Source organism: Xyrauchen texanus, chromosome 49 (genome assembly GCF_025860055.1).
Source record: "Xyrauchen texanus isolate HMW12.3.18 chromosome 49, RBS_HiC_50CHRs, whole genome shotgun sequence".
NCBI lineage: Eukaryota > Metazoa > Chordata > Actinopteri > Cypriniformes > Catostomidae > Xyrauchen > Xyrauchen texanus.
The window spans coordinates 26,548,269-26,575,598 of record NC_068324.1 but is presented as its reverse complement, the minus strand read 5'-3'; the positions used below and the strand labels follow the sequence as shown (position 1 = coordinate 26,575,598).

At 36.7% G+C, this 27,330-nt stretch overlaps 1 protein-coding gene across 1 annotated transcript; it reads right to left on the bottom strand.

Moving 5' to 3' along the window:
* Window positions 1–1,829: 1,829 nt before the first annotated feature.
* On the bottom strand, window positions 1,830–27,330 carry LOC127640508 (60S ribosomal protein L27a). The gene is made up of 6 exons (XM_052123109.1): window positions 27,226–27,330; window positions 19,737–19,781; window positions 19,372–19,435; window positions 19,206–19,281; window positions 18,515–18,689; window positions 1,830–1,997 (listed from the first exon to the last, which is right to left on the bottom strand). The coding sequence occupies exons 1-6, from the start codon at window positions 27,328–27,330 to the stop codon at window positions 1,869–1,871; spliced, it is 594 nt and encodes a 197-aa protein (XP_051979069.1). The 3' UTR covers window positions 1,830–1,868.

Genomic DNA, 27,330 nt, shown 5'->3' with positions numbered 1-27,330 from the left:
AAAGTAGGGCTACTAAACATTATATCTCCTTCAACCAAAGCACTAATTGTAAATTAAATTATTACATAGTTTGAATGTGCTGTTTGACTGAAACCTGCCTTTAACCAGATTAATATATTAGTTTAAATAAATCTACCCTCCTATGTTATTGTTATAAACGTGAGCCTCATCTGAAGGGTCGAGGAGGAGGTGTTGCTATAACTTACAGTGAAGTTTCTGGTGTTACTCCAAGGAAAGGTTATAAGTTAAGTCTTTAGAACTAATAATGCTTAATATGAGACCATCAGATGCAAATAAAAAATCTCCTTACCCTTGCTCCAGTTTATAGATCAAGCGGGCCGTATTCTGATTTCCTTGGTGAATTTGCTAATTTTCTATCAGATATAAGTTACTGTGGATAGAGCTTTAATTGTTGTTGACTGACACATTCACATAGATAATGAAAATGACACATTAGGATTATTTATCGATATTCTCAACAAACTTGAATTCCGACAAAATGTGACAGGACCACTTATTACTATAATCATACGCTATATCTAATTCTGTCATATGGAGTTTATACTATATAAATTGTATCGTAGAGTGATGGCATCTCATATCATTACCTCATCTCGTTTGCTGCAGTCAGCTGTCCCTCAATCTACACCACGCTATCATTCAGGCAGAACTATTCTTTCGTCCACTAAAGATAGAATCACTAATACTCTTCCAGATCCATCTCATATACTCAGTAAGCCACAAAATCTAGAAGAACTTGATGTAATAACAGATGTAAAAAGAAAATATAGTCTCCATTAGTATTCGCCCCCTTTGATTAAAGCAAATTAAAGAAAAAAATCCCATGGTACATCGATCACTCATGCTCCCAAAAAGCAGTCAGGAATATGGAGTGCAAGTGAGAGAAAACAAAATACAAAAAGGTGCATGGAAGGACAGTGTCTGTAGCTACAGACGGGCTCTAAAATTAGTCAGGTCAGCATATTTTAGTAAACTCATAGAAAATAACCACAACAATCCAGTGTTTATTCAGTACTGTGGCTAAAACGGTTTGGAATAAAGCCTTAACTGAGCCAGATATTCCATCGGAGTACAATAGTTGACTTCAAGAATCTCTTTACTGATAAAATCAGAAATGAAATTGGAATTATGCAAACGTCTGTCACAGTACCTCAGAAGTGTCCCATAAATGTTTCCTCACAAGCAGTTTCAATCCTTTGCTATCATAGATCATGAAGAGCTAACAAAACCTATGAAAACATCAAAAGCTACACAAATTTATTTTATATCAAATACCAACTAAGCTCTTAAAGGTATTCCCTGTAATCTTAGAACCTCTTAATATTAACTCCACGCTATCCTTACGACATGTCCAAAGAAACTTTAAAATGGCAGGTATCAAACCGCTTAAGAAACCACAGCTTGATTCTGGACAATTGGCTAATTATATAGACCATATACCCGACTACCACACCATTTCAAATCCAAGGCATGCTGAGTGACTCCAGCCAGGTTTCCTTAGCAACTAAATTGGCCCAGTTGTTAGGGAGGGTAATCACATGGGGTAACCTCTTCATAGTCATTATTAGGGGTTCTCGCTCTCAATAGGGCACTTGGTAAGTTAACTTAAGTTGACTTGACATAGCGGTCTAAGAGTGCAAAGGCTTTGTCTAATAATAGTGTTCAGTACTTGTTCTTGTATGTACTAGCTCATTCATATTCTACTCCTACACACAATTTTACTTTTACTCTACATGCATGTCAAATGAGAAAATGGTAAATGTCATGTGGAGTCAGATTCACACAAAGCAAAAGAAAACAACAACATATTAACTTTTATCATTTTATTTAGCGAAAGGTGAGGGCTTTTATGCAGTCAGCACACAAGCTCCTCCAACACCCTTGATCTTCTCCTCAGCTCTTCTGCTGAAGAACTTTGCCTTCACGATGACGGGCTGCTTGGGCAATTTGCCTTTTCCCAGCACCTTGAAGTAGCCCTACAAAACACAAACAGGCAATTCCAGCATTACAGATGAGACATTTGCAGTGAAAACATGAAATTTAACTTAACTATGTGACATACACATTGCCAATATATCAAACCATTTGTATGTATAATAGACCCCTGCAGATAGTCCAGACAGAAGAAAATGTACAGTATAGAGTTTTAAATTCCACTTCATTACAACTTCTGAATGTTTACTTGATAACTTGGTATTGTTTTTGTTGTGGTATCAGGAATCATCAAATTTCACTTTGATTGGTACAGACCACTGAAATTTCAGTATGGAGGCGGCATGAGGACCTGGGAGTCTCCAAACTTCCCTTTACTTGCTGTTGGTATGAAGATACTCTGAAGAATTCCTCAAGATTTAAGCATTGAACCATATTTAATTTGGGCTTATTTTAATTGGGAGCATCTGCTCAAGTAATGGTTTTACATATTTTGCTTCGGTTTCATAAACAAAAAGTGATACAATAATCCACATCAATTCATAACTTTTGCTTGTCCATACAAATAAACAGAATAAAAGCATATTGTTTCACTCTTGGACTATTAGTTACAGTTAACAAAATGTCAAAAAAAAAGAAAAAAAAGAAATAAAAACCCTATTTGCCATGCAAATTGTCCAGTACACGGATAATGTTTTTACTGATGAAACATTTTATAGGGATGCGAGTTGCGACCACAGACTTAAAGATAACAAACAGCGATCCTATTTGATAGCTCAATGTTATGGTGAAGATTATATTTAAACTGCCTGCATGAAGTACTTTTGAATAAGGCAGAGCATGTGACCAGAGCGGTGATAATTCCACCTGAGCGGACAGCGCCTTTGTGAAGATTCCACTCCGTTCGCTCAGGCCGCTCGCTCAACCCAGAATGCGCTTTGTTTATTTTGCAGGTTCCCAAACCAGCATTTCAGTGTTTGAACTCCCTCAGGCCTATTGAGTGAAGTTGCACACCTTTCAGCCTACATAAGTGCAAAGTAAAAATCTTAATTAAGAAAATCAAAAGTGAGTGTGGAGAGCGTGAGAATTAGGGAACAAACCTTTTAGAATGCGTCAAATTGCCAGAAAGCACAAGGATGTGCTATACAAACATGTAAGTGCCTCAAAAGGTGAGATAGTAGGCTAAACTACCATTCGATTCTATATTAAATTAATAAGTAGATAGTAATGTGTCATGTTTTGCAATCATGTCAGTACAGCTGTTAGCTAGATGCAGGCCTGGTTCTGTGGGGTTGCAAACGTTAGGAGCAAAAGAAAAGGGAAAAACATCTTTAAATGGATAACTTATTCCCTTTAAAATTGAACACAAAATTAGGATGAGAAATTGCTCATTTAAATTTAAAAACCTTAAGTCTGGTAGCATCAAATCTACAGTAACCCAATAATCATTCCATGGAGACAACTGAAGAAAAATTCTAAATTTTACTTTTACCTGTATTTCCTGGTAGCGGTCCATGTTTTCCTTATTGCCATAAATGACTCAAACTTTAAAGTTGAAAAGATTGATTTGCATGTATGCAAGTTTCTACCCCACCTCACATACACTGGCGGTCAAAAGTTTGGAATAATGTACAGACTTTGCCTTTTCGGAAGGAAACTTAATTTTATTCACCAAAGTGGCATTCAACTGATCACAAAAGTATAGTCAGGACATTACTAATGTGAAAAACAGCAATATCACTATTTGAAAAAGTAATTTGATCAAATCTAGACAGGCCCTATTTCCAGCAGCCATCACTCGAGTAACTTGACATCACATTACACTTGAGTAATCATAAATTGCTAAATTTGGTACTAGAAATTCACTTGCCATTATATCAAACTGTTCAAAGCTATTTGGTTCATTAATTGAAACTCAAGATAGTCTTTGTGTTCGTTTTTTAGCTGCCACAGTATGCAATCAACTGGCATGTATTAAGGTCAATATTAGGTCAAAATGGCAAAAAAGAAACTTCTTTCAAAAAGAAACTCAATCAATCATTGTTTTGAGGAATGACGTCCATGCGATGCTTGAAACTGACAAAAAAACCTTAAGATTTCATACTAGTCTTCAAAGACAAAGGACAACTGGCTCTAACAAGGACAGGAAGAGATAAGGAAGGCCTAGAGCAGGGGTGCCCAATACGTCGATCGCGATCTACCAGTCGATTGCAAAGGCAATGCTGGTAGATCGCACAATTTAAATGTACTTTCGTTACATTTTAATAAAAAATAAATATAATGTCTTTCCTTCTTTTAGTTTCTGTCTGACTTGCACTTGACGAGTAAATATTGACCAGGCGAGGTTTTGTTTATTCAGTTGCCATAACTAGGTTTGCGCATTTGGACTTCTGAGAACCGAGCACGAAATTGCGATGCTACTGCCCGGATTAGGCAAAACTGTCTGATTCCATTCGGTGCAAGTCATCAGAATAAGGTAATTGCCCTGGCTATTGTAATCTATTGTGCTGTAGGTGTATCGCGTTTAGTTTTAAAACTGAATGATATAAACATTGAACATGGTTATATATTTTTTTATTAATTAGAAGATGAATTCCATTGTAAGGATACATGCAGTAGTCCCAACAAGCATGTTCTTATTTTAAATGAAACTTTTTTTTTTTAGTTGGTCGATCTTGAGTTGGTCATTTAAAAGTACATCACACAAAAAAGTGTGGGCACCCCTGGCCTAGAGCTACAGGAAGCACGTGGTGAAATGTCACCAGAGTATCTGGACAATTGACAGCTAGAATGCCAAGGACCTGCAAAGCTGTCATTGCTGTACGTATGCATGAGAACTCTGTAGTTTAAACCTTGTGACCGTTGGGACATTTTTTTCGTCTTTCATTTTTGTTTTTGAATAATTCCGGCTGTGTTACTGCCAACGCCATACATTTTGCCAAAAGGTGTGTATTTTTTGTGTGTGTGTGGGGGGTGTTGATTTCAACCTCAGTTCCTATAATACACTGTGTACACAAAATAGTTACACTAAGGAACTTAAGGACAAAAATGTCCCCTTTGAAACCCATTATTTGATCACAGTAGCATTAAACCATAAAACCATGAATTTTTGATATTATGCTTTCATTCCAGAGCCCTGGCTTCAAAATTATTTTTTTTTATATTTTCCACCAGATGGTGTGATTTTACTGAAGTTTAGCCTATGGAGCAAATACATGTTTTTTTTCTCCTATTTACTGTATTATGGAGCACTGCAGGCCAATTGAATAAATGTTGTAGCTAAAATTTTGTGGGTGTGTTGGTATGGATGTCAGAGTGTGTTTCGTGAGTAATTGAAAGTGGAAAATAATAAGGCAGTTTTTTGACAGACATTTGTCCTCAAAGGACCTCTGAGTAACATTTTTCTATTGACACAAGGGTTAAGTAGTTCTGAAGAAAAAAAAAATCAAATTATAATAGTATATTTTTCACGTTATTAATGTCCTGACTATACATTGTGATCAGTTGAATGCCATTTTGGTAAAAAAAAAAAGTACCAATTTCATTCCATAGAATCAAACTTTGCCACCAGTGTGTTTTATCACTTGTAGAGTTATGTTTGATGACTTGTTTAACTCTTTCCCCGCCAGCGTTATTAAAAAAAGTTGCCAGCCACCGCCAGGGTTTTTGACGATTTTCGCTAAACTTTAATGGCCCGCAGAATATTTTCTTCCATGAACATATGAAGATGCTATATCAAAATAAAGATCTGAGCCTCTGCTTTTAGGCAAAAAAAAAAACGATTTTATTTTATCTTGATTTGTTCTTTTTTTATTGCCACTTGAACAGAGGTAGGTTTTGTCAAAAACAACATTTCGGACAAAAAGCTGAGAAAAAGGCATTTTTATCAAACAAGTGCTTTAGTATTAGTATGGTGTTCCACTTCACGTTTGAGACGATCGCAGTCTGTTTCTTTGATCAAAGAGTTGCGTACTCTTTCAAAACATGCGTGCGGGTCTTCCTTACCGTATACCACCTAAAACACGGATACCCGGAAAATTCCGTGTTTGGCGGGGAAGCTTTTTTTATAAAACCCGGAAAATTCCGTGTTTGGCGGGGAAAGAGTTAAGTAAATAAGGTAATTTAGAACCGGAAAAAAAATAACATTTGAGAATGCCTAATGACATGTGCTAACAGAAATATTTGGCCGATTACAAATGATAACAGGTCTGGTAGACCGTTGCTCATTAGGGCAGTTGCTCGGGCCACTGTAGCACGTGCCCGGAAATAAATACACTACACAACATTTCATGTCAAGGCGGGATTTGTGTGAACTTTAAACCGATGAGCATGAATGGCACTAGAGCGGAGCACACACGCATGGAGCAGGTTATCAGAATCAGCTTTATTGCAAAGTATGCTTACACATAAAAGGAATTAGCCTTGGTGACAGGAGCATCCAGTGCAAACAATACAGCAACAAGACATATAATAAAAAGAAAATAAAAACTGAATAGAAAAAAGTACACACTCCGGAATATATTCACAGTGCTACACTTTCCACATTTTGTTAGGTTACAACCTTAGTCCAAAATGGATTAAATTAATTATTTTCCTAAAATTTCAACAAACAATACTCCATAATGACAATGTGATAGTTTATTTAAAATCTTTGCAAATTTATTAAAAAAGTAGTTTGCCACAGGTAGTCCACCTGTGGCAAATTCAATTGGACATGATTTGGAAAGGCACACACCTGTCTATATAAGGTCCCACAGTTAACAGTGCATGTCAGTGCATAAACCAAGCCATGAAGTCCAAAGAATTGTCTGTAGACCTCCGAAAAGGATTGTAGAGGCACAGATCTGGGGTAGGGTACAAAATGTCTGCAGCATTGGAGGTCCCAATGAGCACAGTGGCCTCCATCATCCGTAAATGGAAGTTTGGAACCACCAGCACTCTCCTAGAGCTGGCCCCCTGGCCAATCTGAGCGATCGGTGGAGAAGGGCCTTAGTCAGGGAGGTGACCAAGAACCCAATGGTCATTCTGAAAGAGTTCCAGCATTTCTCGGTGGAGAGGAGAACCTTCCAGAAGAACCACAATCTCTGCAGCCACTCAGTAAAAGGCACATGACGGCCCACCTGAAGTTTGCCAAAAAGGCACCTGAAGGACTCACAGACCATGAGAAACAAAATTCTCTGGTCTGATGAAACAAAGATTGAACTCTTTGGCCTGGATGGCAAGCATAATGTCTGGAGGAAACCAGGCACCACTCATCAACTGGCCAATACCATCCCTACAGTGAAGCATAGTGGTGGCAGCATCATGCTGTGGGGATGTTTTTCAGCAGCAGGAACTGGGAGACTAGTCAGAATCGAGGGAAAGATGAATGCTGCAATGTACAGAGACATCCTCGATGAAAACTTGCGCCAGAGCGCTCTGGACCTCAGACTGAGACGAAGGTTAATCTCCAACAGGACAACAACCCTAAGCACACAGCCAAGCTAACAAAGGAGTGGCTATGGGACGACTCTGAATGTCCTTGAGTGGCCCAGCCAGAGCCCAGACTTGAACCCGATTGAACAACTCTGGAGAGATCTGAAAAAGGCTGTGCACCGACACGCCCCATGCTTTTCTACTGATGACATATACTGGAATTACTTTTAAATTTGATTCTACGTTATCCAGTATATTAGTTAACAATAATGTTTTAAGCTATAAATTTGTATTGAAAATGCATAGTTTGAGGTTTGCGTTTCTTTACGTAATTGTGTGGAACTAATTGGGTGTGCTTTTTAAAATGTAAAGATATTCTAAACTGATTATACAAAAATAAAAACTTATCGGATTGGCCGATACTGAGATTTCCAATATCGGGAATCAGAAGAGAAAGTGCTATCAGTGCATCAATAAGAATGATTCATTAACATCCTTACCTTCTCCACAAATCGGCTGTCTTATGTTAAAGAAAGTTTAAGCATTATAGCAACAAAGCAGCTCTAGTTTTCTACAGTATTTAAACTGCAGAGCATGACTATAAAAGACTACAATACTTTCAATAAAGTCCTTTCGTCGTTGCAAAGCACATTTCACATGAGTTGAGTAGAGTTTAAGTGTCAACACTGCTTGACGCAAGCGTCAAACACCACTAACAACTATGTTTAAACAAGAGTTTACACTATACAGGTTGAGCGGCTTTAACCCTCTGGGGTCGACGGACGAGCCAGCACATCCTGCTGGATTTTCCTCATTACAGCGGAATCAAAATTTAAGAAAATAAAAAGGGTGAGCTGTCCGCAGTTTCTGGGATTGCAAGCATATATCTGAAACGCTTCACAAAAATGAACAAACTCTGTGAATACTTTTAAATAAAACAATTAAAATGTAAAACATATTCTTCAGCAATGTAATCTGTATGAAACAAAGCAAATATACAGCTTCTCCTGGCTCAGCTAATTATCTCTAATGTGATCACATCCACAGGCAGAGGGCACTATTCAAATGGTAATGTGCTGAGACGATCAATGCAAATGATAAACACCCCCGAAGCTAATTCACTTTATTGCACGTTTGAAAGACAGCACGATACACAAGTGAGAAAACTCCTGGATAGTGACAAAGTGTTAACATTTTCCTCAGAAGAGCGGGACTCCAATGAACGTTTGTATTTTGGAGACTTGATCCAGCCAAGGATACAATTTCGGACGATTAAGTCATTTAGTTTTAATTAGCTGACATGATATTTTATATAAACATGTACATATTTTACTAGTGGGGTGGTTTCCAGACTTGCCAGCCAGGATTGAGTATTTAAATATGTCCTAATAAGCAAGTTTTAGTTACATTTAAATGCGGTTTCGGCTAAAGCAGGTATTTCAATTGTATGCTGTATGATATAAATAATATGAATGTTTAGATTATATTTTAACTAGTGTTTAAATGCTGCCTCATTATCATCAACAAAGCTTGTGCTTGCAAATGTGTTCAGGTTAAATTAGTAGAATGCACTTTAAATATTCCCATATTAGAAAATCAGCATCTTTATAATGATTTCTGAAGTATCACGTGACACTGAAGACTGCAGTAATGATGCTTTGAAAAATTGCATTTTACAATATATTAAAATAGTTTACAATATCACTTTTTAATGCATTTTGGATCAAATAAATGCAGTCTTGGTGAGCAGAAGAGACTTTTAAATGGTAGTGTAGGTCTAAAATTAAGTCTTTATGTAAGAAAATGCATAGTCAGATTACTTTTAACTTAAAACTTGATTTTGATCATTAAGTCTCCTCACATTCATTCTCGGTCACATTCCTCATTGATAGGCCCAAGGGAGGGGTCTTTTGTCTCAGGTGTGAATTACAATCCATATTGATGATAGTTGACACCACCTCCCAAATTACCTTTCTAACACTAAAAGTGTCTTACAAAACAATACAGGTCCTTCTCAAAAAATTAGCATATTGTGATAAAGGTCATTATTTTCCATAATGTAATGATAAAAATTAAACTTTCATATATTTTAGATTCATTGCACACCAACTGAAATATTTCAGGTCTTTTATTGTTTTAATACTGATGAGTTTGGCATACAGCTCATGAAAACCCAAAATTCCTATCTCAAAAAATTAGCATATCATGAAAAGGGTCTCTAAACGAGCTATTAACCTAATCATCTGAATCAACTAATTAACTCTAAACACCTGCAAAAGATTCCTGAGGCTTTTAAAAACTCCCAGCCTGTTTCATTACTCAAAACCGCAATCATGGGTAAGACTGCCAACCTGACTGCTGTCCAGAAGGCCATCATTGACACCCTCAAGCAAGAGGGTAAGACACAGAAAGAAATTTCTGAACAAATAGGCTGTTCCCAGAGTGCTGTATCAAGGCACCTCAGTGGGAAGTCTGTGGGAAGGAAAAAGTGTGGCAAAAAACGCTGCACAACGAGAAGAGGTGACCGGACCCTGAGGAAGATTGTGGAGAAGGACCGATTCCAGACCTTGGGGACCTCGCGGAAGCAGTGGACTGAGTCTGGAGTAGAAACATCCAGAGCCACCGTGTACAGGCGTGTGCAGAAAATGGGCTACAGGTGCCGCATTCCCCAGGTCAAGCCACTTTTGAACCAGAAACAGCGGCAGAAGCGCCTGACCTGGGCTACAGAGAAGCAGCACTGGACTGTTGCTCAGTGGTCCAAAGTACTTTTTTCGGATGAAAGCAAATTTTGCATGTCATTCGGAAATCAAGGTGACAGAGTCTGGAGGAAGACTAGGGAGAAGGAAATGCCAAAATGCCTGAAGTCCAGTGTCAAGTACCCACAGTCAGTGATGGTCTGGGGTGCCATGTCAGCTGCTGGTGTTGGTCCACTGTGTTTTATCAAGGGCAGGGTCAATGCAGCTAGCTATCAGGAGATTTTGGAGCACTTCATGCTTCCATCTGCTGAAAAGCTTTATGGAGATGAAGATTTCATTTTTCAGCACCGACCTAGCACCTGCTCACAGTGCCAAAACCACTGGTAAATGGTTTACTGACCATGGTATTACTGTGCTCAATTGGCCTGCCAACTCTCCTGACCTGAACCCCATAGAGAATCTGTGGGATATTGTGAAGAGAAAGTTGAGAGATGCAAGACCCAACACTCTGGATGAGCTTAAGGCCGCTATCGAAGCATCCTGGGCCTCCATAACACCTCAGCAGTGCCACAGGCTGATTGCCTCCATGCCACGCCGCATTGAAGCAGTCATTTCTGCAAAAGGATTCCCGACCAAGTATTGAGTGCATAACTGAACATAATTATTTGAAGGTTGACTTTTTTTTGGTATTAAAAACACTTCTTTTATTGGTCGGATGAAATATGCTAATTTTTTGAGATAGGAATTTTGGGTTTTCATGAGCTGTATGCCAAAATCATCAGTATTAAAACAATAAAAGACCTGAAATATTTCAGTTGGTGTGCAATGAATCTAAAATATATGAAAGTTTAATTTTTATCATTACATTATGGAAAATAATGACCTTTATCACAATATGCTAATTTTTTGAGAAGGACCTGTATATAGTAATTTAACTTGTGTGAATGAGTGATCAGGATGGTTTTCAGATAATTTTGTTGCAAAAACTCTAGGCTACATGATACAGTTCTCAAAAGCCTTGTGGACAAATGTTTGTGTTATATGGCTTTTAGTTTTCAAAAAACACGCATATACGTTTTCTCAAAAATACAAACATGTACACACATGTTGCTCACAAATTATTGTAACCCAGTTTGTGCTGAATACAGTGTTATCAGACTTTAGCCATTAATGTGTTAATCAACTGAAAAAAGCACAAATGTCAAGGCATGTCAAAACTTCTCCAGGGCCCAAAATACCCTCAACATTGCTATTGTTTAGTAAAATGTAATGTATTAATAAAGATATTATTAGATATATTTCTATATAAAAAGTATTTACATATAAATTGATTGTGCTGTGAGGATCTATAAAGAATCACTAAATTTGATTAATTAATGGGGAAAAAATTATTTTCATTTAGTTCTATGACCTACACTCACCTAAAGGATTATTAGGAACACCTGTTCAATTTCTTATTAATGCAATTATCTAATCAACCAATCACATGGCAGTTGCTTCAATGCATTTAGGGGTGTGGTCCTGGTCAAGACAATCTCCTGAACTCCAAACTGAATGTCAGAATGGGAAAGAAAGGTGATTTAAGCCATTTTGAGCGTGGCATGGTTGTTGGTGCCAGACGGGCCGGTCTGAGTATTTCACAATCTGCTCAGTTACTGGGATTTTCACACACAACCATTTCTAGGGTTTACAAAGAATGTTGTGAAAAGGGAAAAACATCCAGTATGCGGCAGTCCTGTGGGCGAAAATGCCTTGATGCTAGAGGTCAGAGGAGAATGGGCCGACTGATTCAAGCTGATAAGATAGCAACTTTGCCTGAAATAACCACTCGTTACAACCGAGGTATGCAGCAAAGCATTTGTGAAGCCACAACACCCACAACCTTGAGGCGGATGGGCTACAACAGCAGAAGACCCCACCGGGTACCACTCATCTCCACTACAAATAGGAAAAAGAGGCTACAATTTGCAAGAGCTCACCAAAATTGGACAGTTGAAGACTGCAAAAATGTTGCCTGGTCTGATGAGTCTCGATTTCTGTTGAGACATTCAGATGGTAGAGTCAGAATTTGGCGTAAACAGAATGAGAACATGGATCCATCATGCCTTGTTACCACTGTGCAGGCTGGTGGTGGTGATGTAATGGTGTGGGGGATGTTTTCTTGGCACACTTTAGGCCCCTTAGTGCCAATTGGGCATCGTTTAAATGCCACGGCCTACCTGAGCATTGTTTCTGACCATGTCCATCCCTTTATGGCCACCATGTACCCATCCTCTGATGGCTACTTCCAGCAGGATAATGCACCATGTCACAAAGCTCGAATCATTTCAAATTGGTTTCTTGAACATGACAATGAGTTCACTGTACTAAAATGGCCCCCACAGTCACCAGATCTCAACCCAATAGAGCATCTTTGGGATGTGGTGGAACGGGAGCTTCGTGCCCTGGATGTGCATCCCACAAATCTCCATCAACTGCAAGATTCTATCCCATCAATATGGGCCAACATTTCTAAAGAATGCTTTCAGCACCTTGTTGAATCAATGCCACGTAATCCTTTAGGTGAGTATTTTAAGATCACAAAAACCACAAACGGAGGTAGCCAAAAAGCCAAGTGTCCACAAAACATTTGAGGTGTAAAGAATAATCCATCCTGATGCATCCCAGATAGCAGTGAAGCCCCACCCCTCACCTATCAATCAACAACTGATCTAAAACAAGAGTTCACACTTACTGGTAATGCTTTAAAAAAAAAAATAATCGTCTGAACAACATTTCGGACAAAAAGCTGAGAAAAAGGCATTTCTATCTACATTTTGAGCTACATTCTCAAAACTCCACTTTACGTTTAAGACGATCGTAGTCTGTTTCTTTGATCAAAGAGTTGCGTACTCTTTCAAAACATGCGTAGTGGTCTTTCTTATCAGTATTCCACCTAAAACACGGATACCAGGAAAATTCCGTGTTTGGCGGAAGCTTTTTCATAAAACCCGGAAAATTCCGTGTTTGGAAGGGAAAGAGTTAATATAATTATCATTTAATTATTTTTAAACCATTAAAATCAAATTTTGTCTAAATTACACAATGATGATTAATCGACTTTATGGACGTTGCAGTTTTTGTCGTCTGTTAATGCTGATGTTCTGTGAAGCTGCTTTGAAACGATGTGTGTTGTGAAAGGCGCTATACAAATAAAATTGAATTGAATTGATCTGAAAATTTTAGATTTGCAGATACAAACACAAGCAGGAGAACTTTACAGATCTTCAAGTGTGGCTGATATAACATGCAGGGACACGGATGACGAGCACACACATCTGAACCTCAGTAAATACAGGTACTGCACTAAAATAACTTATTCAAAATGTCGCAATTATGATTAGATTAAATTTCAGTACATCGGTATTAACTGTACTTTCCTTGTCTTTTCACAGTTTATTATGCAGTAATACAATGACAGTAATTAATATGTCGTTAGGGATGTCTTAAGTACCGGTACTACAGTGTCAAGTCCATACTAAAAAGATAGTCCCCATATCAGTGTTTCAGCAGCATTGAAGTAACGCGTTCCGTAATCAGATTACTTTTGAGTAATGAATGAAGTTATGCATGATTGGTATTGTAGTTCTATAGAGTGTGAGGCCAGAGATTATTTAGCAGAGATGAGTCACTTCTATTTAAATGAATGGGAGAAATTGGAAAGCCCAACCAAGAAGCTCTAGCAACCAACAGTCAATGGATGTAGAAAGGAAGTCCCACCTTGCAGGTAAGAGAGCCAATCGCCTTTTAGATACAGACGTCGCCTGCCAATCAACTCGCTAATGCACATTTTAGGGCAAATTGAGCTCAACATTCAGTTGTGTGCAACATGGATTATGTGTGTTAATACATACGGCATTTATATAATAAAAAATAAAACAGTAATGTGTTTAGGTAGAGGGATTAAAGACTAGTCTTTCACTGGCCACGACATTATGCACATGGTGAAATACTCGCTCAATTCACAGACTTGTGCAGCCGAACTGCTCCGTTTTACGGAGCATTACTATCGTGAAACAGAGATTGGATATCAATGTTGAACCCTTAGACCTCTGAAAAGATGTATAATTTGTTAACATTACATTTATAGACAGTAAATTATATATTAAATTTAAGCAGAGTGAAATTACTACCCTGTGCGGAGGAATTGCGTATCAACAGGTTAATACGGTTTAAAAAGCATCCCAGGGTGATAACTCAAGACGTTGGTTGAGAAAATGTCAAAAAACATGTCTGCAAATTCTAGGCAAATGGTGACTACTTTGAAGATGCTAAAATGTAAAAAAATTAAATAAAGAATTTTAATAAAAAAAATACATTTTGGGTTGTTTTAGGTCACAACATAATTCCGTTTCTATTATTCCATAGTTTCACTTCACTATTTTTCAAAAATAAAAAAACGAGTAAGAGACCCCAAACTTTTGAATAGCATTGTAAATACTAGCTGAAACACATCTTGTAACTTTAACTACAACTGCCACTGTTGATATAAAAAGTTGTATTTTGTATACAATGTAATATTCTACCTTTAGATCATTTCATATGAAACTAACATTGTCAAAATATAACGGCTACTTTTACTCATGAAAAATCTTGAAACAATTTTGTAAAGGTGATGTATAATTTAAAAAAAGAAATAGCACATAGCAGCGTTGCTATTTTCCTCAGTGGTGTTTGGAAGAGTGGTGAGAGGAAACACAAAAATCGAAACCGCAATATGACCTTGTGCGATTATTAAATTGCAAAGGGCTGTGATTTAATCAAATAAATTAGTCCCTTCAAAGTTTTTTTGTACTGCTCTGTCCAGTCTATATTAAATTAGAGCATTGTTAGTGTTTTCAGATCGGTTCTGTGCTCCACAATTCCCTCTCATGCTTAAGAGTAACAGAAGTGCTCCGATATAGGTTCCGTTTGCTTACGTGCCCTAAATGCTTCATTTACACTAAACTTGCGCGTCCTGCGTGCAGCATTTTTTTTATTATCTGCGGTAGCAGCAGCTCAGTCTCTGCAAGGCACAGGTATCAAAATAACGCAGAATACAAGATGGGGTATAATTCAAACAGCTTTATTAAATGATTGCCGAGCAAACATCATTAACAGTAACACCTGTCCAGAAACTTGTGCTCTTCATTCTCCTGTCATTTGTTTCCCTCACGAGAGAGCCTGTCGCCCTTACACTCCCCCCGCAGAACCAAGTGAAAGCGGAACCAATATTACCAACATGAATGAAAAAGGAACATACATATAAATCTATATAAAATATTTAGTTACTATAATAATGAATTGCTAAATTAAATTTAATAAAACAATTAAATGAAATTGTGACAAACTAACCAATTTTCACTTTAAATTTAAGTACACCAATGGGTTATCAGTTCAACTTCAGATTGACATAAAGCCTCATTCTTTAGGACTGTTATATACAGTAAAGAATAGTTTGTATAAGCCTACTAGTTAAGGCCTAGAGTAAAGTAACATTTATATTTTCAAATTATATTTTGTGTATACCGAATTATTCAATCAACCAACATTATTTTTGACAGCAAAAACTAGGCAACAACTATGGTTTTACCGACAGGGAAATTTAGTTAAGAGTGACATTGAGCAGAAAGCTTACATATAACCAGTTTTAACAGAGCAGCTGATAAGTTAAATGATCAGCATCGATTGATGAGATGAAAAGAAAATTGGAGATCAGTATCAGATCCTATCAGTAATCAAATCCTGATTGGAGCATCCCTAATAGTCAAGTTGACTTGTTTCAAAAACTAATGATGATGATTAGTGGGCTGAGACCACATCAAAAAATGGACAAAAACCAGGTACACGGTGGATGGTAACATTTGGATATGAAGACTTTGTTTCACTGTTTATATATTTATTTGTGGTTGAACTAAAAAAAAAGGTCTCAGTTTGGTTCTTTTTAAGAGGGGTTCAAGTGTGAAAACCCCAGTAGCCTTTTTGCAGTTGAACATGTGGAAAACATAACCATCATAATCGCAGTTCAAATCGCAATCACAATATCTTTTGAAAATAAATCGCAATGACTTGGTCCAAATCGTGCAGCCCTAATATACACACACACACGGGCTGTCGATTTAACGTGCGATTAATTTTACAAAAAAAAAAATGAACGCATTTAATCGCAACGCTTTCCTGAGAAATTCAAGCTTGTAGTACCAACCGTTTACTCCAGAGGGCAGTAAGTGAAATTTCAGCTGTGTGCAACACAGTTTATTACAGTGTACAAAACATTAACAACCCTTCAGCGGACACACAACACAAACGTGCGTTACGTTCTTGCGTTCAAAACACTTGGAGGCCAAATGCGAACAAAGGGATCTCAAGATGTGTTTAAAGATTGAGCATTAAACTATATTTAACTTGACACACTGACCTAAACATTTTATTTTTATGACGCAACACACCCGAGACAAGCATGTCTGACGCAGGTCGTATGGTCTTTACCTCACAAATATTTAATTACCAACAAGGTTAAGGAGGTGTCTTTTAAACTGTTACACCGTTTTTACCCAGTCAATTTTTATTTAAGAAACATGCTCCCTGAAATAGATCCACTTTGCTCCTTCTGTAATCCTGTAGATGAATCTGCCCCTCACCTTTTTTGGGAATGTGTCCACGCTGTAGTATTTGAGAAAATTTTGTTTGTACTATTTTAACTTGTTTTTCTTTGCTTTTTAAAAGACAATTTATTTGGTTTTCACAGTTTTGATAATAGAAGTTAATATTTTTTATATTCTTGCCAAGTTTTTTTCATACATAAATGTAATTTTGTATATACATATAATTAACTACAAACTCCAACTCTGGCATTTCTCTGTGAGGTCAGCACCTCTTCTGAGAGTTGCGCGAATGTCCCGATCTGTTTTTATTTTTGTGAGTTAAAGATGGATTGAAGTGAACAGAAAGGTGAGAGAGGTTAGTCTTCTCCCCATTATACACTGCAACAAAATAAGTTTATGATTTGTTTTGGCTTGTTTTCCAATAAAAATATCTAAAACGATGTACATTTTCTTTAGCAGCTATACTGCAGAAGAAAAATTTGATATCTGAGAATGCGGAATATAATAAAAATACAAATTTTTTAAAACATCTAAAATCCTTTAAAAAAAAAAAAAAGATGCATTCACCTGAGAAGCAGCATATAAGATATTTAGACTTGCTTTTAGAGAATAGATCTCGAATAAGTGTATTTGTTTTTACTGCACTCGCAGAAGTATAACCAAGTGAAAAAATACACTTACTGTATATTTAAGATACATCCTCGCAAAGCAAATCTAAATCTTATGTTGATTTAAGTAAATGTTTTTTGTTTTAAGGATTTTTAGTCAATTTTAAATGGAAAACAAGACAAACACTTGATAACAATAAAAACATTTTCACAGTGAATTTCTTCACTGAATTAAAGGGGGGGATAATTTGTTTAATACAGTAAAGTCATTTATATGCATTTTTTAAAGATTTTTTTCCCCCTCCATTATTAGAAAGCACATTTAATACAACCTTTTAATCCGGGGACAAGCTGAATAATCGGTTAAGAGCTAATGATTAATCATTGCAATAATAGCCAAATACTCGTTCTAATAATCAATTATCAAAGTAATCATTAGTTGCAGCCCTACACAAGACCTGACATTTGGGAGATGCTCTGACCCAGTCGTCTAGCCTTCACAATTTGGCTCTTGTCAAATACGCTCACATATTTACGATTGCCCATTTTCCTGCTTCAAACACATGAAATTCAAGAACTGACCGTTCACTTGCTGCCCAATATATAATAAATGTTATTCACTTCACATGTCATTGGTTTTAATATTGTGGCTGGTTGGTGAATTTAATGTATTGTGTTCCTAAAAATATTAAATATTACATTTTATTTTTATATAAAAAGTTCAAATATGGTTCTCTTTTACTCACTTGTTTTTCAATGGCTACAGCCTTTTCGTAATAAAGACCACAATGTACTTGTGCCAGTATGTTGTCAGTTTGATAATGCTTTGAAATGACTAAATTTAACAGGTAACCGGCTCCGGCAGCACGGTCGTAGGGGTGTGTGTCCACTGCAAACTAACATTCACATCTGCCTCTGTTCCACTATGCAACTGCCACATTTTCACAATCAACAACCAATGGATAAACTCAAACCCCCGCACTACACTTTTTCCTTGCACAATAAGCCGTTTCACATCACAATATGGAAGTCAGTCGCAATTTCTGTTAGATGTCGACTTTGATTAAACAGGTTTTTTTAAATCACTTTAAAAAAAAATCTGAAAAAATAAAATAAAATAAGAATTTAATTTGAAAAATGTAATAGGACCATGGACATATTTCAAAGATCCATCAGATGATCTCATTCATTCATAAGATTTTGTTCAGAAGTTACTTACAGCACGCACAACATCTATGATGGGTGCTGGTCCGTCAGGTTTCTTGTTGTAGTTCACTCGCGTCTGCTCGCTGACCAGCGTCCACAGCTTATCCAGGTTAATTGTGGGGCAGAAGACAGCGTTTTTCTTCAGGTGATAGTGCCTCATGCCCACCTTACCAAAATAACCTGGATGACTGGAGCAGACACATGCATTCACATTCACACTGGTTCTACAAGCAAATGTCAAGAGTAGGTCGATCACATTAATCACAAGGGTCGAGTCACTTTATAAAATGATAAGTATTGCGTGCTGGTCACAAATAAAAGGCAACAGGATATGCAGTCAAACACCAGGGCTTTTGATTTCAGTAAATCAATAATTTATTCCAAATAATACAACTCATAATGTGGCTTCTCTTTCATAACTTGGTGTGAAATGGCAAGATGATCCAAATATAATCAGAGTAAAGGACTTAACCTCAACTATTGGTCAAATAACCCTTAGATCAAAGGTTAGTGTTCAAAGTTTCATATGCAACGAAACAGAAAAATATACATGCGTGTGTTGACATTCATTTGACTGGACGTGATCAATATGTGAATGCTAAACTTACAGCAGCTGAAGTTTCAACCACTTAAGAGTGAGACAGATACAGCCTCGCGCACATATTAACAATGCCGAAGAAGTTTCAAGACCGTTTAATACTCACTATTTATCGAAGTTGATTCTGTGATGATGCATTCCTCCGGCATTACCACGACCTCCAGGATGCTTCCTGTGCTTGCCTACACAAAGCATGTGAAACTCTGCTTAATACAAACATGACAGAAACTGCCTTCGTTATGATCTCTGCGAATCTTCACTTGTTTACTGACCAATGCGCCCGTGCCCGTGGCTGACATGACCGCGCAGCTTCCTAGTCTTGGTCTTCTTGGTCGGCTGTGAAGAAATCCCAATTATTTCTCAAGTTTAAATATTTAAATATTACCTTCTCTACTTTATGTATTATGATATCTTAATAAACACAGTGAAGTAACATTTGACACAATGCAGCCCTAAGGAGACGCGGCTAAAAATCTAACAAACTCTGAAAACATCCACACAATACAGGCAAATAATGACACATAGACACAAGTGGAGTAACCCTGTTATGGTATAAATCTCTTTCGACGCAGTATATTAAAGGATTGAGTACGATTCTGTTTTAATTACAGTGAGGGCACTCTGCGTGAACACTCACCATCACGGCAGACAACGCAAAGAGGAAGTATACGTTGAGATCTCGCTAGATAACGCCCGTCGAGCGAGATTACAGCGAGAGCGCTCCGCCAGCAGACAGGAGGACAGAAATGCATGTAAGTTGCCAGAAAATACGCTTTACATAAAGTGAAGTATTTTTTTTTTTTTTACATGTTTTCAGTTATTTATTGTATTTATTTATTTTTTTACCAGTAGGGATATTTAAAGTAATTTATAAAATTATAGAAATATGATTAACAGTGAGCAATGATTTTGTTCTTGTGTATGTGGTAATTTTCAATAAAACTGTAGGCTACTTTAAATGATCTTATCCCAAAATATTATCTTCAAAATAAAACAACATATCAAATACACTATCACACATCCAAATGGTCTCTTCAAGTAAGTTTCCAAATCCAAATGGAATGTGAACATAAATGGGATTTGCTTAAAAAATATAGAAATTAATTTAGATAGATTGTTTCCTTCAGATTCTTGATTTTGTAACAAAATTTGTTAAAATACAAAATATGATGCCCTATCTCATTTAACTTTTGAAAAAAAAGGAGGTGATATCAAATTATCATTCACAACATATTTGATAATGTGTAATTCAATCTTTTACATATTATATTTTATTTTAAATAAAGTGGAAAGTTAAGGCATCATCTCCTTTTTTTTATATTAAATGAGATAGGACGTCATACCTCATATTTTAACTTTGTTCAAAAATCAAGAAATCTAATTAATTTATAATATTTTTTAAGCAAATCCCATTTATGTTCACATTCCAGACTTTTATTATGAATTATAAATGTTATTTGGTGTATTTCCAAAATAATTTCTCTCCATCTTTGAAATTGTTGGGGTTCTGGTTTAAGCCAATTTTGCAATCTGTTTCAATGCTGCTATTCTGATTAGCCTAAATATATTTTGTTCAGTTTTATTTCTTAAGGACAATGGCATTTTACCCAAAATAAGTTTGTTTTGGATGTATTTCTATTGTGCAGTTATATAATAAATTAACCTGTCCAATTAACACTTCATTCCAATAAGTTGTCAATTTAGAGCACTCATAAAGAATTTGACTGTAATGAGCCTTTTTTATACACAATTTTTCCAACAATCCCCTTTTACCTAGCTATTGTATTTACTCTGAATAACAGGTGTTGTAAAAAAAAAATTATATATATATTTTTTTACCTTCCAAGCATATTCCATCCATACACTGGATTGAGTAGAATGTATTATATGAAATTTCTTCCCAGACTTGCTGACTAATTTCTATTTTTAATGAATCCTCCCACCCTCCCAGTGTCCTGTATATGTCTTTCAACTGCGCTCTTTAAAATTCGAAAAAATGTTATTGTATTAGTTATAAATGTTATTTGGTGTATTTCCTATGGATCAATTATGTAATTTATTTATGGCATTTCCTTTTTTATTTCTTTTACTTTAACTTCTGTTAATAAATATCTTCTTATACCTGTAAATAATTAAATAAATGTGAATTTGGAAGCTCATATTTTTGCTAGGTTTGAAAAGGTATACATTCTTTATCAGTCAACAGTTGCTGGTATCTTTTCTGACCTCTATCTGCCCAAAACTTAAATGTATTATCTAATCTATTTGGCATGAAATCAGGATCTTTAGCAATTTCTTCTCTTAATTGTACTATTTTTCTAACCAACTTCTAAAAGTAGTATTAATACAAATATTATCTATTGATTTAAATTAGTTTTCTTTGGGTAGGAACAGGGATATAGTAATAGGATTCCCTATTTGATACATTTCCATATTCCTCTATTTCACTATAGATTCTACGTTCATCCACATCTATGTAGGTTGAATTTGAGCAGTTTTATAATAATTTATTACATTTGGGAATTCTAGTCCTCTGGGGCCGGTTGCACCAGCTGTGCGTATACATTAGAACTTAGTTGTGGCGTAATGGACTAAGTCACAATTTACACACTAAATATTTGAGCGTTGCACCATTATTCTTAGGTAAGACGTAACCATAAACTACATTTGTACGGAAGTTTCCGACCAGGCGAAACGGATGGAATAAAAAAGCAGACTGAAATTTTATGACATCAAGAAGCTCATGTTTTGCGTGACAGGCAACAATCATTTCGACATACATTTTGATGCTGACATTTACGAGAGAGAGAGGATTCATCGCCAGGTGTCAAGTTTCAACACATTCAAACTATATATAGGATATTAAAATGAATAAAAGTCTGTTTTTCCATCCTGTTGTATTTTTATTTATCAATGGGCTATATGCCCGGTTAATTTCTGGTTTAGATAAGCCAGCTCGGGCATTTCCGTTCAACTGTCATTCCTAAAGATATGTCACTACTCGATCCATACCGGAAACACTTGCATACGTGATATGTATACAAGAATCATGGCTTAAACCTAGATTTGAATTTGTTTTGAAGGGATATTCAGCAGTAAGAAGGGATAGAGTAGAGGGTAATGGAGGGGGATGTGTTACTTTCATAAGATCAGGAATTCCGTATAGATTGGTGGGACTAGGGATATCAATGGAGTATGTAGTAGTTGAGATATGGGACCAAAGTAAAAAATATGTTATAATAAATGTGTATAATCCATGTAAGAGACTGGAGTTAAGTGAATTAGAAGCTATAGAAGGTCAAGGAGATGAGAGGATTATTTGGTGTGGGGACTTTAATGCACATAGTACTCTTTGGGGTGGGGTAAAAGTAGATAGAAATGGTAAGATAATTGAAGAATTGATAGATGGAAGAGTTTAGTATGTCTCAATGATGGAGGGTGCACAAGGGTGGATACGGTATCAGGATTAGGATCAGCCTTAGATTTGACACTAGTGTCAAGATTGTTAGGAGGAGTATCTGAGTGGGAAATATTAAGTAAATGCATGGTGGGAAGTGATCATTATCCTATATTAATATCTATTACTAGTAATGGAGAGGAAAGGGGAAAACATTGGGGAGGTACAGGGAAGTGGATATATGAAAAGGCCAACTGGGCAGAGTTTATGAGAGAGAGTGAAGAAGGATTGAATCGGATTGAGAATATAAATAGGGGTAGTAAGAGGAAATAAATAGTAAGATTATTTCTGTTATAAAGGAAGCAGCAGGAAAATGTATTCCAAAAAGTAAAGGAAGTAGGAAGATGAAAATAGTCCCATGGTGGAATAACAATTGTAATGAAGCTATTAGAAATAAAAGGAAGGCATTTAGAAGAGTAAGAAGAACACATCATTTTCAACATTTGATTGAATATAAAAAGGCCCAAGCAGAAGTTAGAAGGGTGGTAAGAAATACTAAAAGATATTTTTGGAGATCTTTTTGTAGTGAAATAGGGAAAAACACTCCAATTGAACAGGTATGGAGTATGATTAAAAAGATGAAGGGTATACGAAAGGAGTTTGAATATCCAGTTTTAAAGATGAGAGAAGGCAACAATGTTTCGAGAGGCATTTGTAAAGGTGAATTGCTCTAAAAATTTGTCAGATGAGTAGGAGAGTAAGGGAAGAGACTCTTAAAAAACACCCACTGTTAAAGGATAGAAGGGAGGCTATGGACAATTTGATGGATGTTCCTTTTGAAATGAATGAATTAAAGAGAATATTAAGTAGAATGAATGAATCAGCAACTGGAGAAGATGGAGTAAACTATAGTATGTTGAAACATTTGAGTGAAAATGCATTGGGTGTGGTTTTAGAATTTTTAAATAGAATTTGGATAGAAGGGATTTTGCCTAAAAACTGGAAAGAAGCGATGGTACTGCCTATAAAGAAACCAGGGAAGGATACAAGTGTTCCATTAAACTATAGGCCAATAGCTCTTACATCTCATCTATGTAAGGTAATGGAAAAAATGTTAACTGACAGATGAATGTATTACTTGGAAAAAGGGAAGAGTTTTACACCAAATCAGAGTGGATTTAGGGGGGGTAGAGGAACAATGGATCCAGTATTATGTATAGAGTCGGACATAAGGAAAGCACTGATGAATAAAGAAACAGTGGTGGCAGTATTTTTTGATATAGAGAAAGCTTATGATTTGTTATGGAAAGAAGGATTGCTGGTGAAATTGGGACAATTGGGAATAGGAGGGCGAATGTTTAATTGGATTAAAAATTTCCTGGTAGAAAGAAAGATTAAGGTGAGAGTGGGAGAATGCATATCAACTAATGGAGCATTAGAAAATGGAACTCCACAGGGAAGTGTTATTAGCCCATTGCTCTTTATAATCATGATCAATGATGTGTTCTCAGGGGTGGACAAAAGTATTTGCAGATCATTGTTTGCGGATGATGGAGCTCTATGGTATAGAGGTGCCAATATAAAGTTTATGGTCCAGAAAATGCAAAGGGCATTAAATGAGGCGGAGAAATGGTCATTTAAGTGGGGATTTAAGTTCTCAGTGGAAAAGACCCAGTACATGTTCTTCACAAATAAAAGAATAGATAACGAATTTAAATTAAATCTGTACAATCAGACATTAGAAAGGGTAAATAAGGTAAGGTTTCTTGGAATATGGTTTGACAGCAGACTCACATGGAAGGGGCATATAGGAAAGATGGAAGAGAAATGTAAAATAGTTTTGAATACAATGCGGTGTGTGTCCGGTCAAGACTGGGGGATGGACCGATTGGCTTTAAAAACCATATCCATAACACTAATTAGATCAGTGATGGATTACGGAAGTATTGTTTATGGATCTGCAGCTAAAACTCATTTAGCTAAATTAGATAAAATTCAGGCAAAAGCATTAAGGATTTGTTGTGGAGCATATCCATCATCTCCAGTTTCAGCATTACAGGTAGAAGTAGGTGAAATGCCTCTTCAAATAAGAAGACAACAGTTGATAGGGGTCTACTGGGCAAATCTTAAGGGACAGGACAAATCACATCCCACCTTAAAATTATTAGATCAGTGTTGGGAGTATGGGAAGAAAAAAATTTATAGTTTCGGATGGGTGGTAGGGGATCTAGTAAAGGAGATGGGTATAAAGGATTTTAGAATTACACCAAGAGTGATCCTGCCAGCGGTTCCGTTGTGGATTTTGCCTCAACCTCTAGTAGATTTGACACTACTGGAATGCAGACAAAAAGAAGGTCAGATTGAACATGAGGTAATCCAAGTAAGGGAGTATTTGGGTAGAAAGTATGGACACATTATTCAAATATTTACAGATGCATCAAAAAATATAAGTAGCGGACAAGTAGGTATAGCATATGTTATACCAACATTGCAAATCTCAAGGAAGGTAAGGATATCAGATAGGCTATCAGTGTTCACAGGGGAAATGATGGCAATTGTGATTGCTTTAAGATGGATTAATGAAACAGGAGTGAATGATGTAGTAATATGTTCAGATTCCAGTGCAGCCCTCTCAAGTATCGATGCCCAACAGTCTGACACAAGACAAGATTTAGTAATGGAGATTCTCCATGAATTATATTTGTTGCAACAAATAAGGGTGAGGGTGCAGTTTTTGTGGGTTCCTGCACATGTGGGTGTGAAAGGGAATGAGGTAGCAGATAAGCTGGCAAAACAAGCAGTACAGGATACAAAAGTTGAAATGGATATACCATATAGTAGATCAGAAATCAAAGCAATAGTTATAAAGGAAATGTATCAAAGATGGCAGCAGTATTGGGATACTGAAACTAAAGGTAGACATTTGCATGCAATACAGCCAAAAGTAGGGAAAGGAAGGCATTCTAGTACAAATAGAAGAGAGGAGAATATTTTATCAAGACTTAGACTGGGGCATACAGGGCTAAATAAGACAATGCAATTAATATCCAAGCATCCAACAGGGCTTTGTGAATTGTGTGGAGTTAGTGAAACAGTAGAACACGTAATTATGCATTGTGGAAGATATACAGAGGAGAGAGTAATTCTAGTAGAGGAGATAAGGAGAAATGTGGAACAAGATATTTCATTAAAAAATATTTTAAATCCGAAGATAGGAGGGAATGCAATAACAATATTGTTCAAGTTTCTGGAGTGTACGGGCCTAATAGATAGAATATAGGAGTGTGAGGCATGTATACGTGTGTGTGTGTGTGTGTGTGTGTGTGTGTGTGTGTGTGTGTGTGTGTGTGTGTGTGTATGTATGTATATATATATATATATATATATATATATATATATATATATATATATATAAAAATGTAAAAAATGTTTTCCCCTCTCCCCCATCCCTCTGGTGTAGGAGGGGTTACGAGCGAAAGCTAGAGGAGCTGAACACGCAGCGCTGGCTGAAGCAATGACTCTTCTTGGGCTGGAGGATGGGGGGAGGGGAGGTAGTGGTTAGAGTCTCTGGTTCATGATCACAGAGGGTGGCAGTAATGCACGAGTTTTGTTGCGATCTGCCATAAAAAACGAGGAAGAAGAAGAAGAAGAAGAAGGTCGACTTTACTGTCACGATTTGTACTGTGCATGTGCTCGATTTATAGAGTCGGGGTGTTGAGTGACTGAATTAAATATGGATTATTTTGTGTTGTATGTACAAATTCAAGAATTTCTCGTAAAAGGAGAAATTCCCGACAATCCCACAGAGCGTCGGAAGGTGAAACGGGCGTCTACGAATTTTACTATTAAAGGTAACTTTATACCTAGAGATTTTATAATGAAAAAAGAGAACTGACTGTCTGGAACAACCAGGGTCATGTGCTTAATTCACAAATTGTGTTTAAAATATCTTATTAAGCTAATATATTAAGCTACGTTATCTGTACTTGTTCAGCTCACTTATCTGGATATTAATCCAGTCTTTTTACTTTTTCCAACTTTTTCTTTTTTCCTCTAAAAACAGACGACAGACTCTTCTACATCGGTTCTAGTAGGCAGTACATGCGGCTAGTTGTCCTGTCAGAGGAAGAGAAGAGGTCTGTTCTTATGGAGTGCCACAATAACCCTGGGACTGGCACAGTGGTATCAGAGGCACTCAAAACAGGGTTATTGCTGGCTACTCTTGGCCTACAATTATCCAGGATGTGAAACAATTATCCAGTACTACATTGGTGGTACTTTACTTTTACTTTCTTCTTTTTCTTTTACTTCTACTTTTTCCAGTTTTTTTCTTTACAAGTATCTATACTTAAGGATGTGTCTATTTTTGCCACCTCTGATTGTTCGATACCTCCTTGATTTAGAAGTTATATTTATTGTCATCACCAACTTATTTTTCTAGATATTTTGTTAAAACATTTTTTTTTTGCATTTTAGGTCAGATCTTGTCACCGCTGCCAGTTGAATGACCCCATCAAGACTGTTGTGCCTTGCATTCCATTAAGGTACTGCTTACAATAATTTAGCATACTGATGAGACTAACAAGCTAGTCTCAAGCTTGTGTACATTTTTCCCAGCATTTGGCTGATGCTAATTTTGTGCCATGCAGGTAAAAGAATCTTGGGAAGAGCTTGGTTTGGATTTGATTGGACCACTGCCAGAAACAGCACGCAACAAGTATGTCCTTACCATGACAGACCTGTACACCAAGTGGGTGATTGCAGAACCAATGCAATCTAAGATAGCAGCTGAGGTGTCTGCAATAATAACCACAAAGTTGTACTTGTTCGGCAT

What these genes read in the sequence shown, in the direction of transcription:
- LOC127640508 (XM_052123109.1), bottom strand. Translation starts at nt 27,330, where the DNA reads ATGCCGAACAAGTACAACTTTGTGGTTATTATTGCAGACACCTCAGCT. An exon ending in AGAATCAACTTCGATAAATA is followed by an intron (nt 18,690 to 19,205) that starts GTGAGTATTAAA and finishes TGTCTGCTCCAG; the next exon opens with TCATCCAGGTTATTTTGGTA. An exon ending in TCATAGATGTTGTGCGTGCT is followed by an intron (nt 1,998 to 18,514) that starts GTAAGTAACTTC and finishes TGTGTTTTGTAG; the next exon opens with GGCTACTTCAAGGTGCTGGG.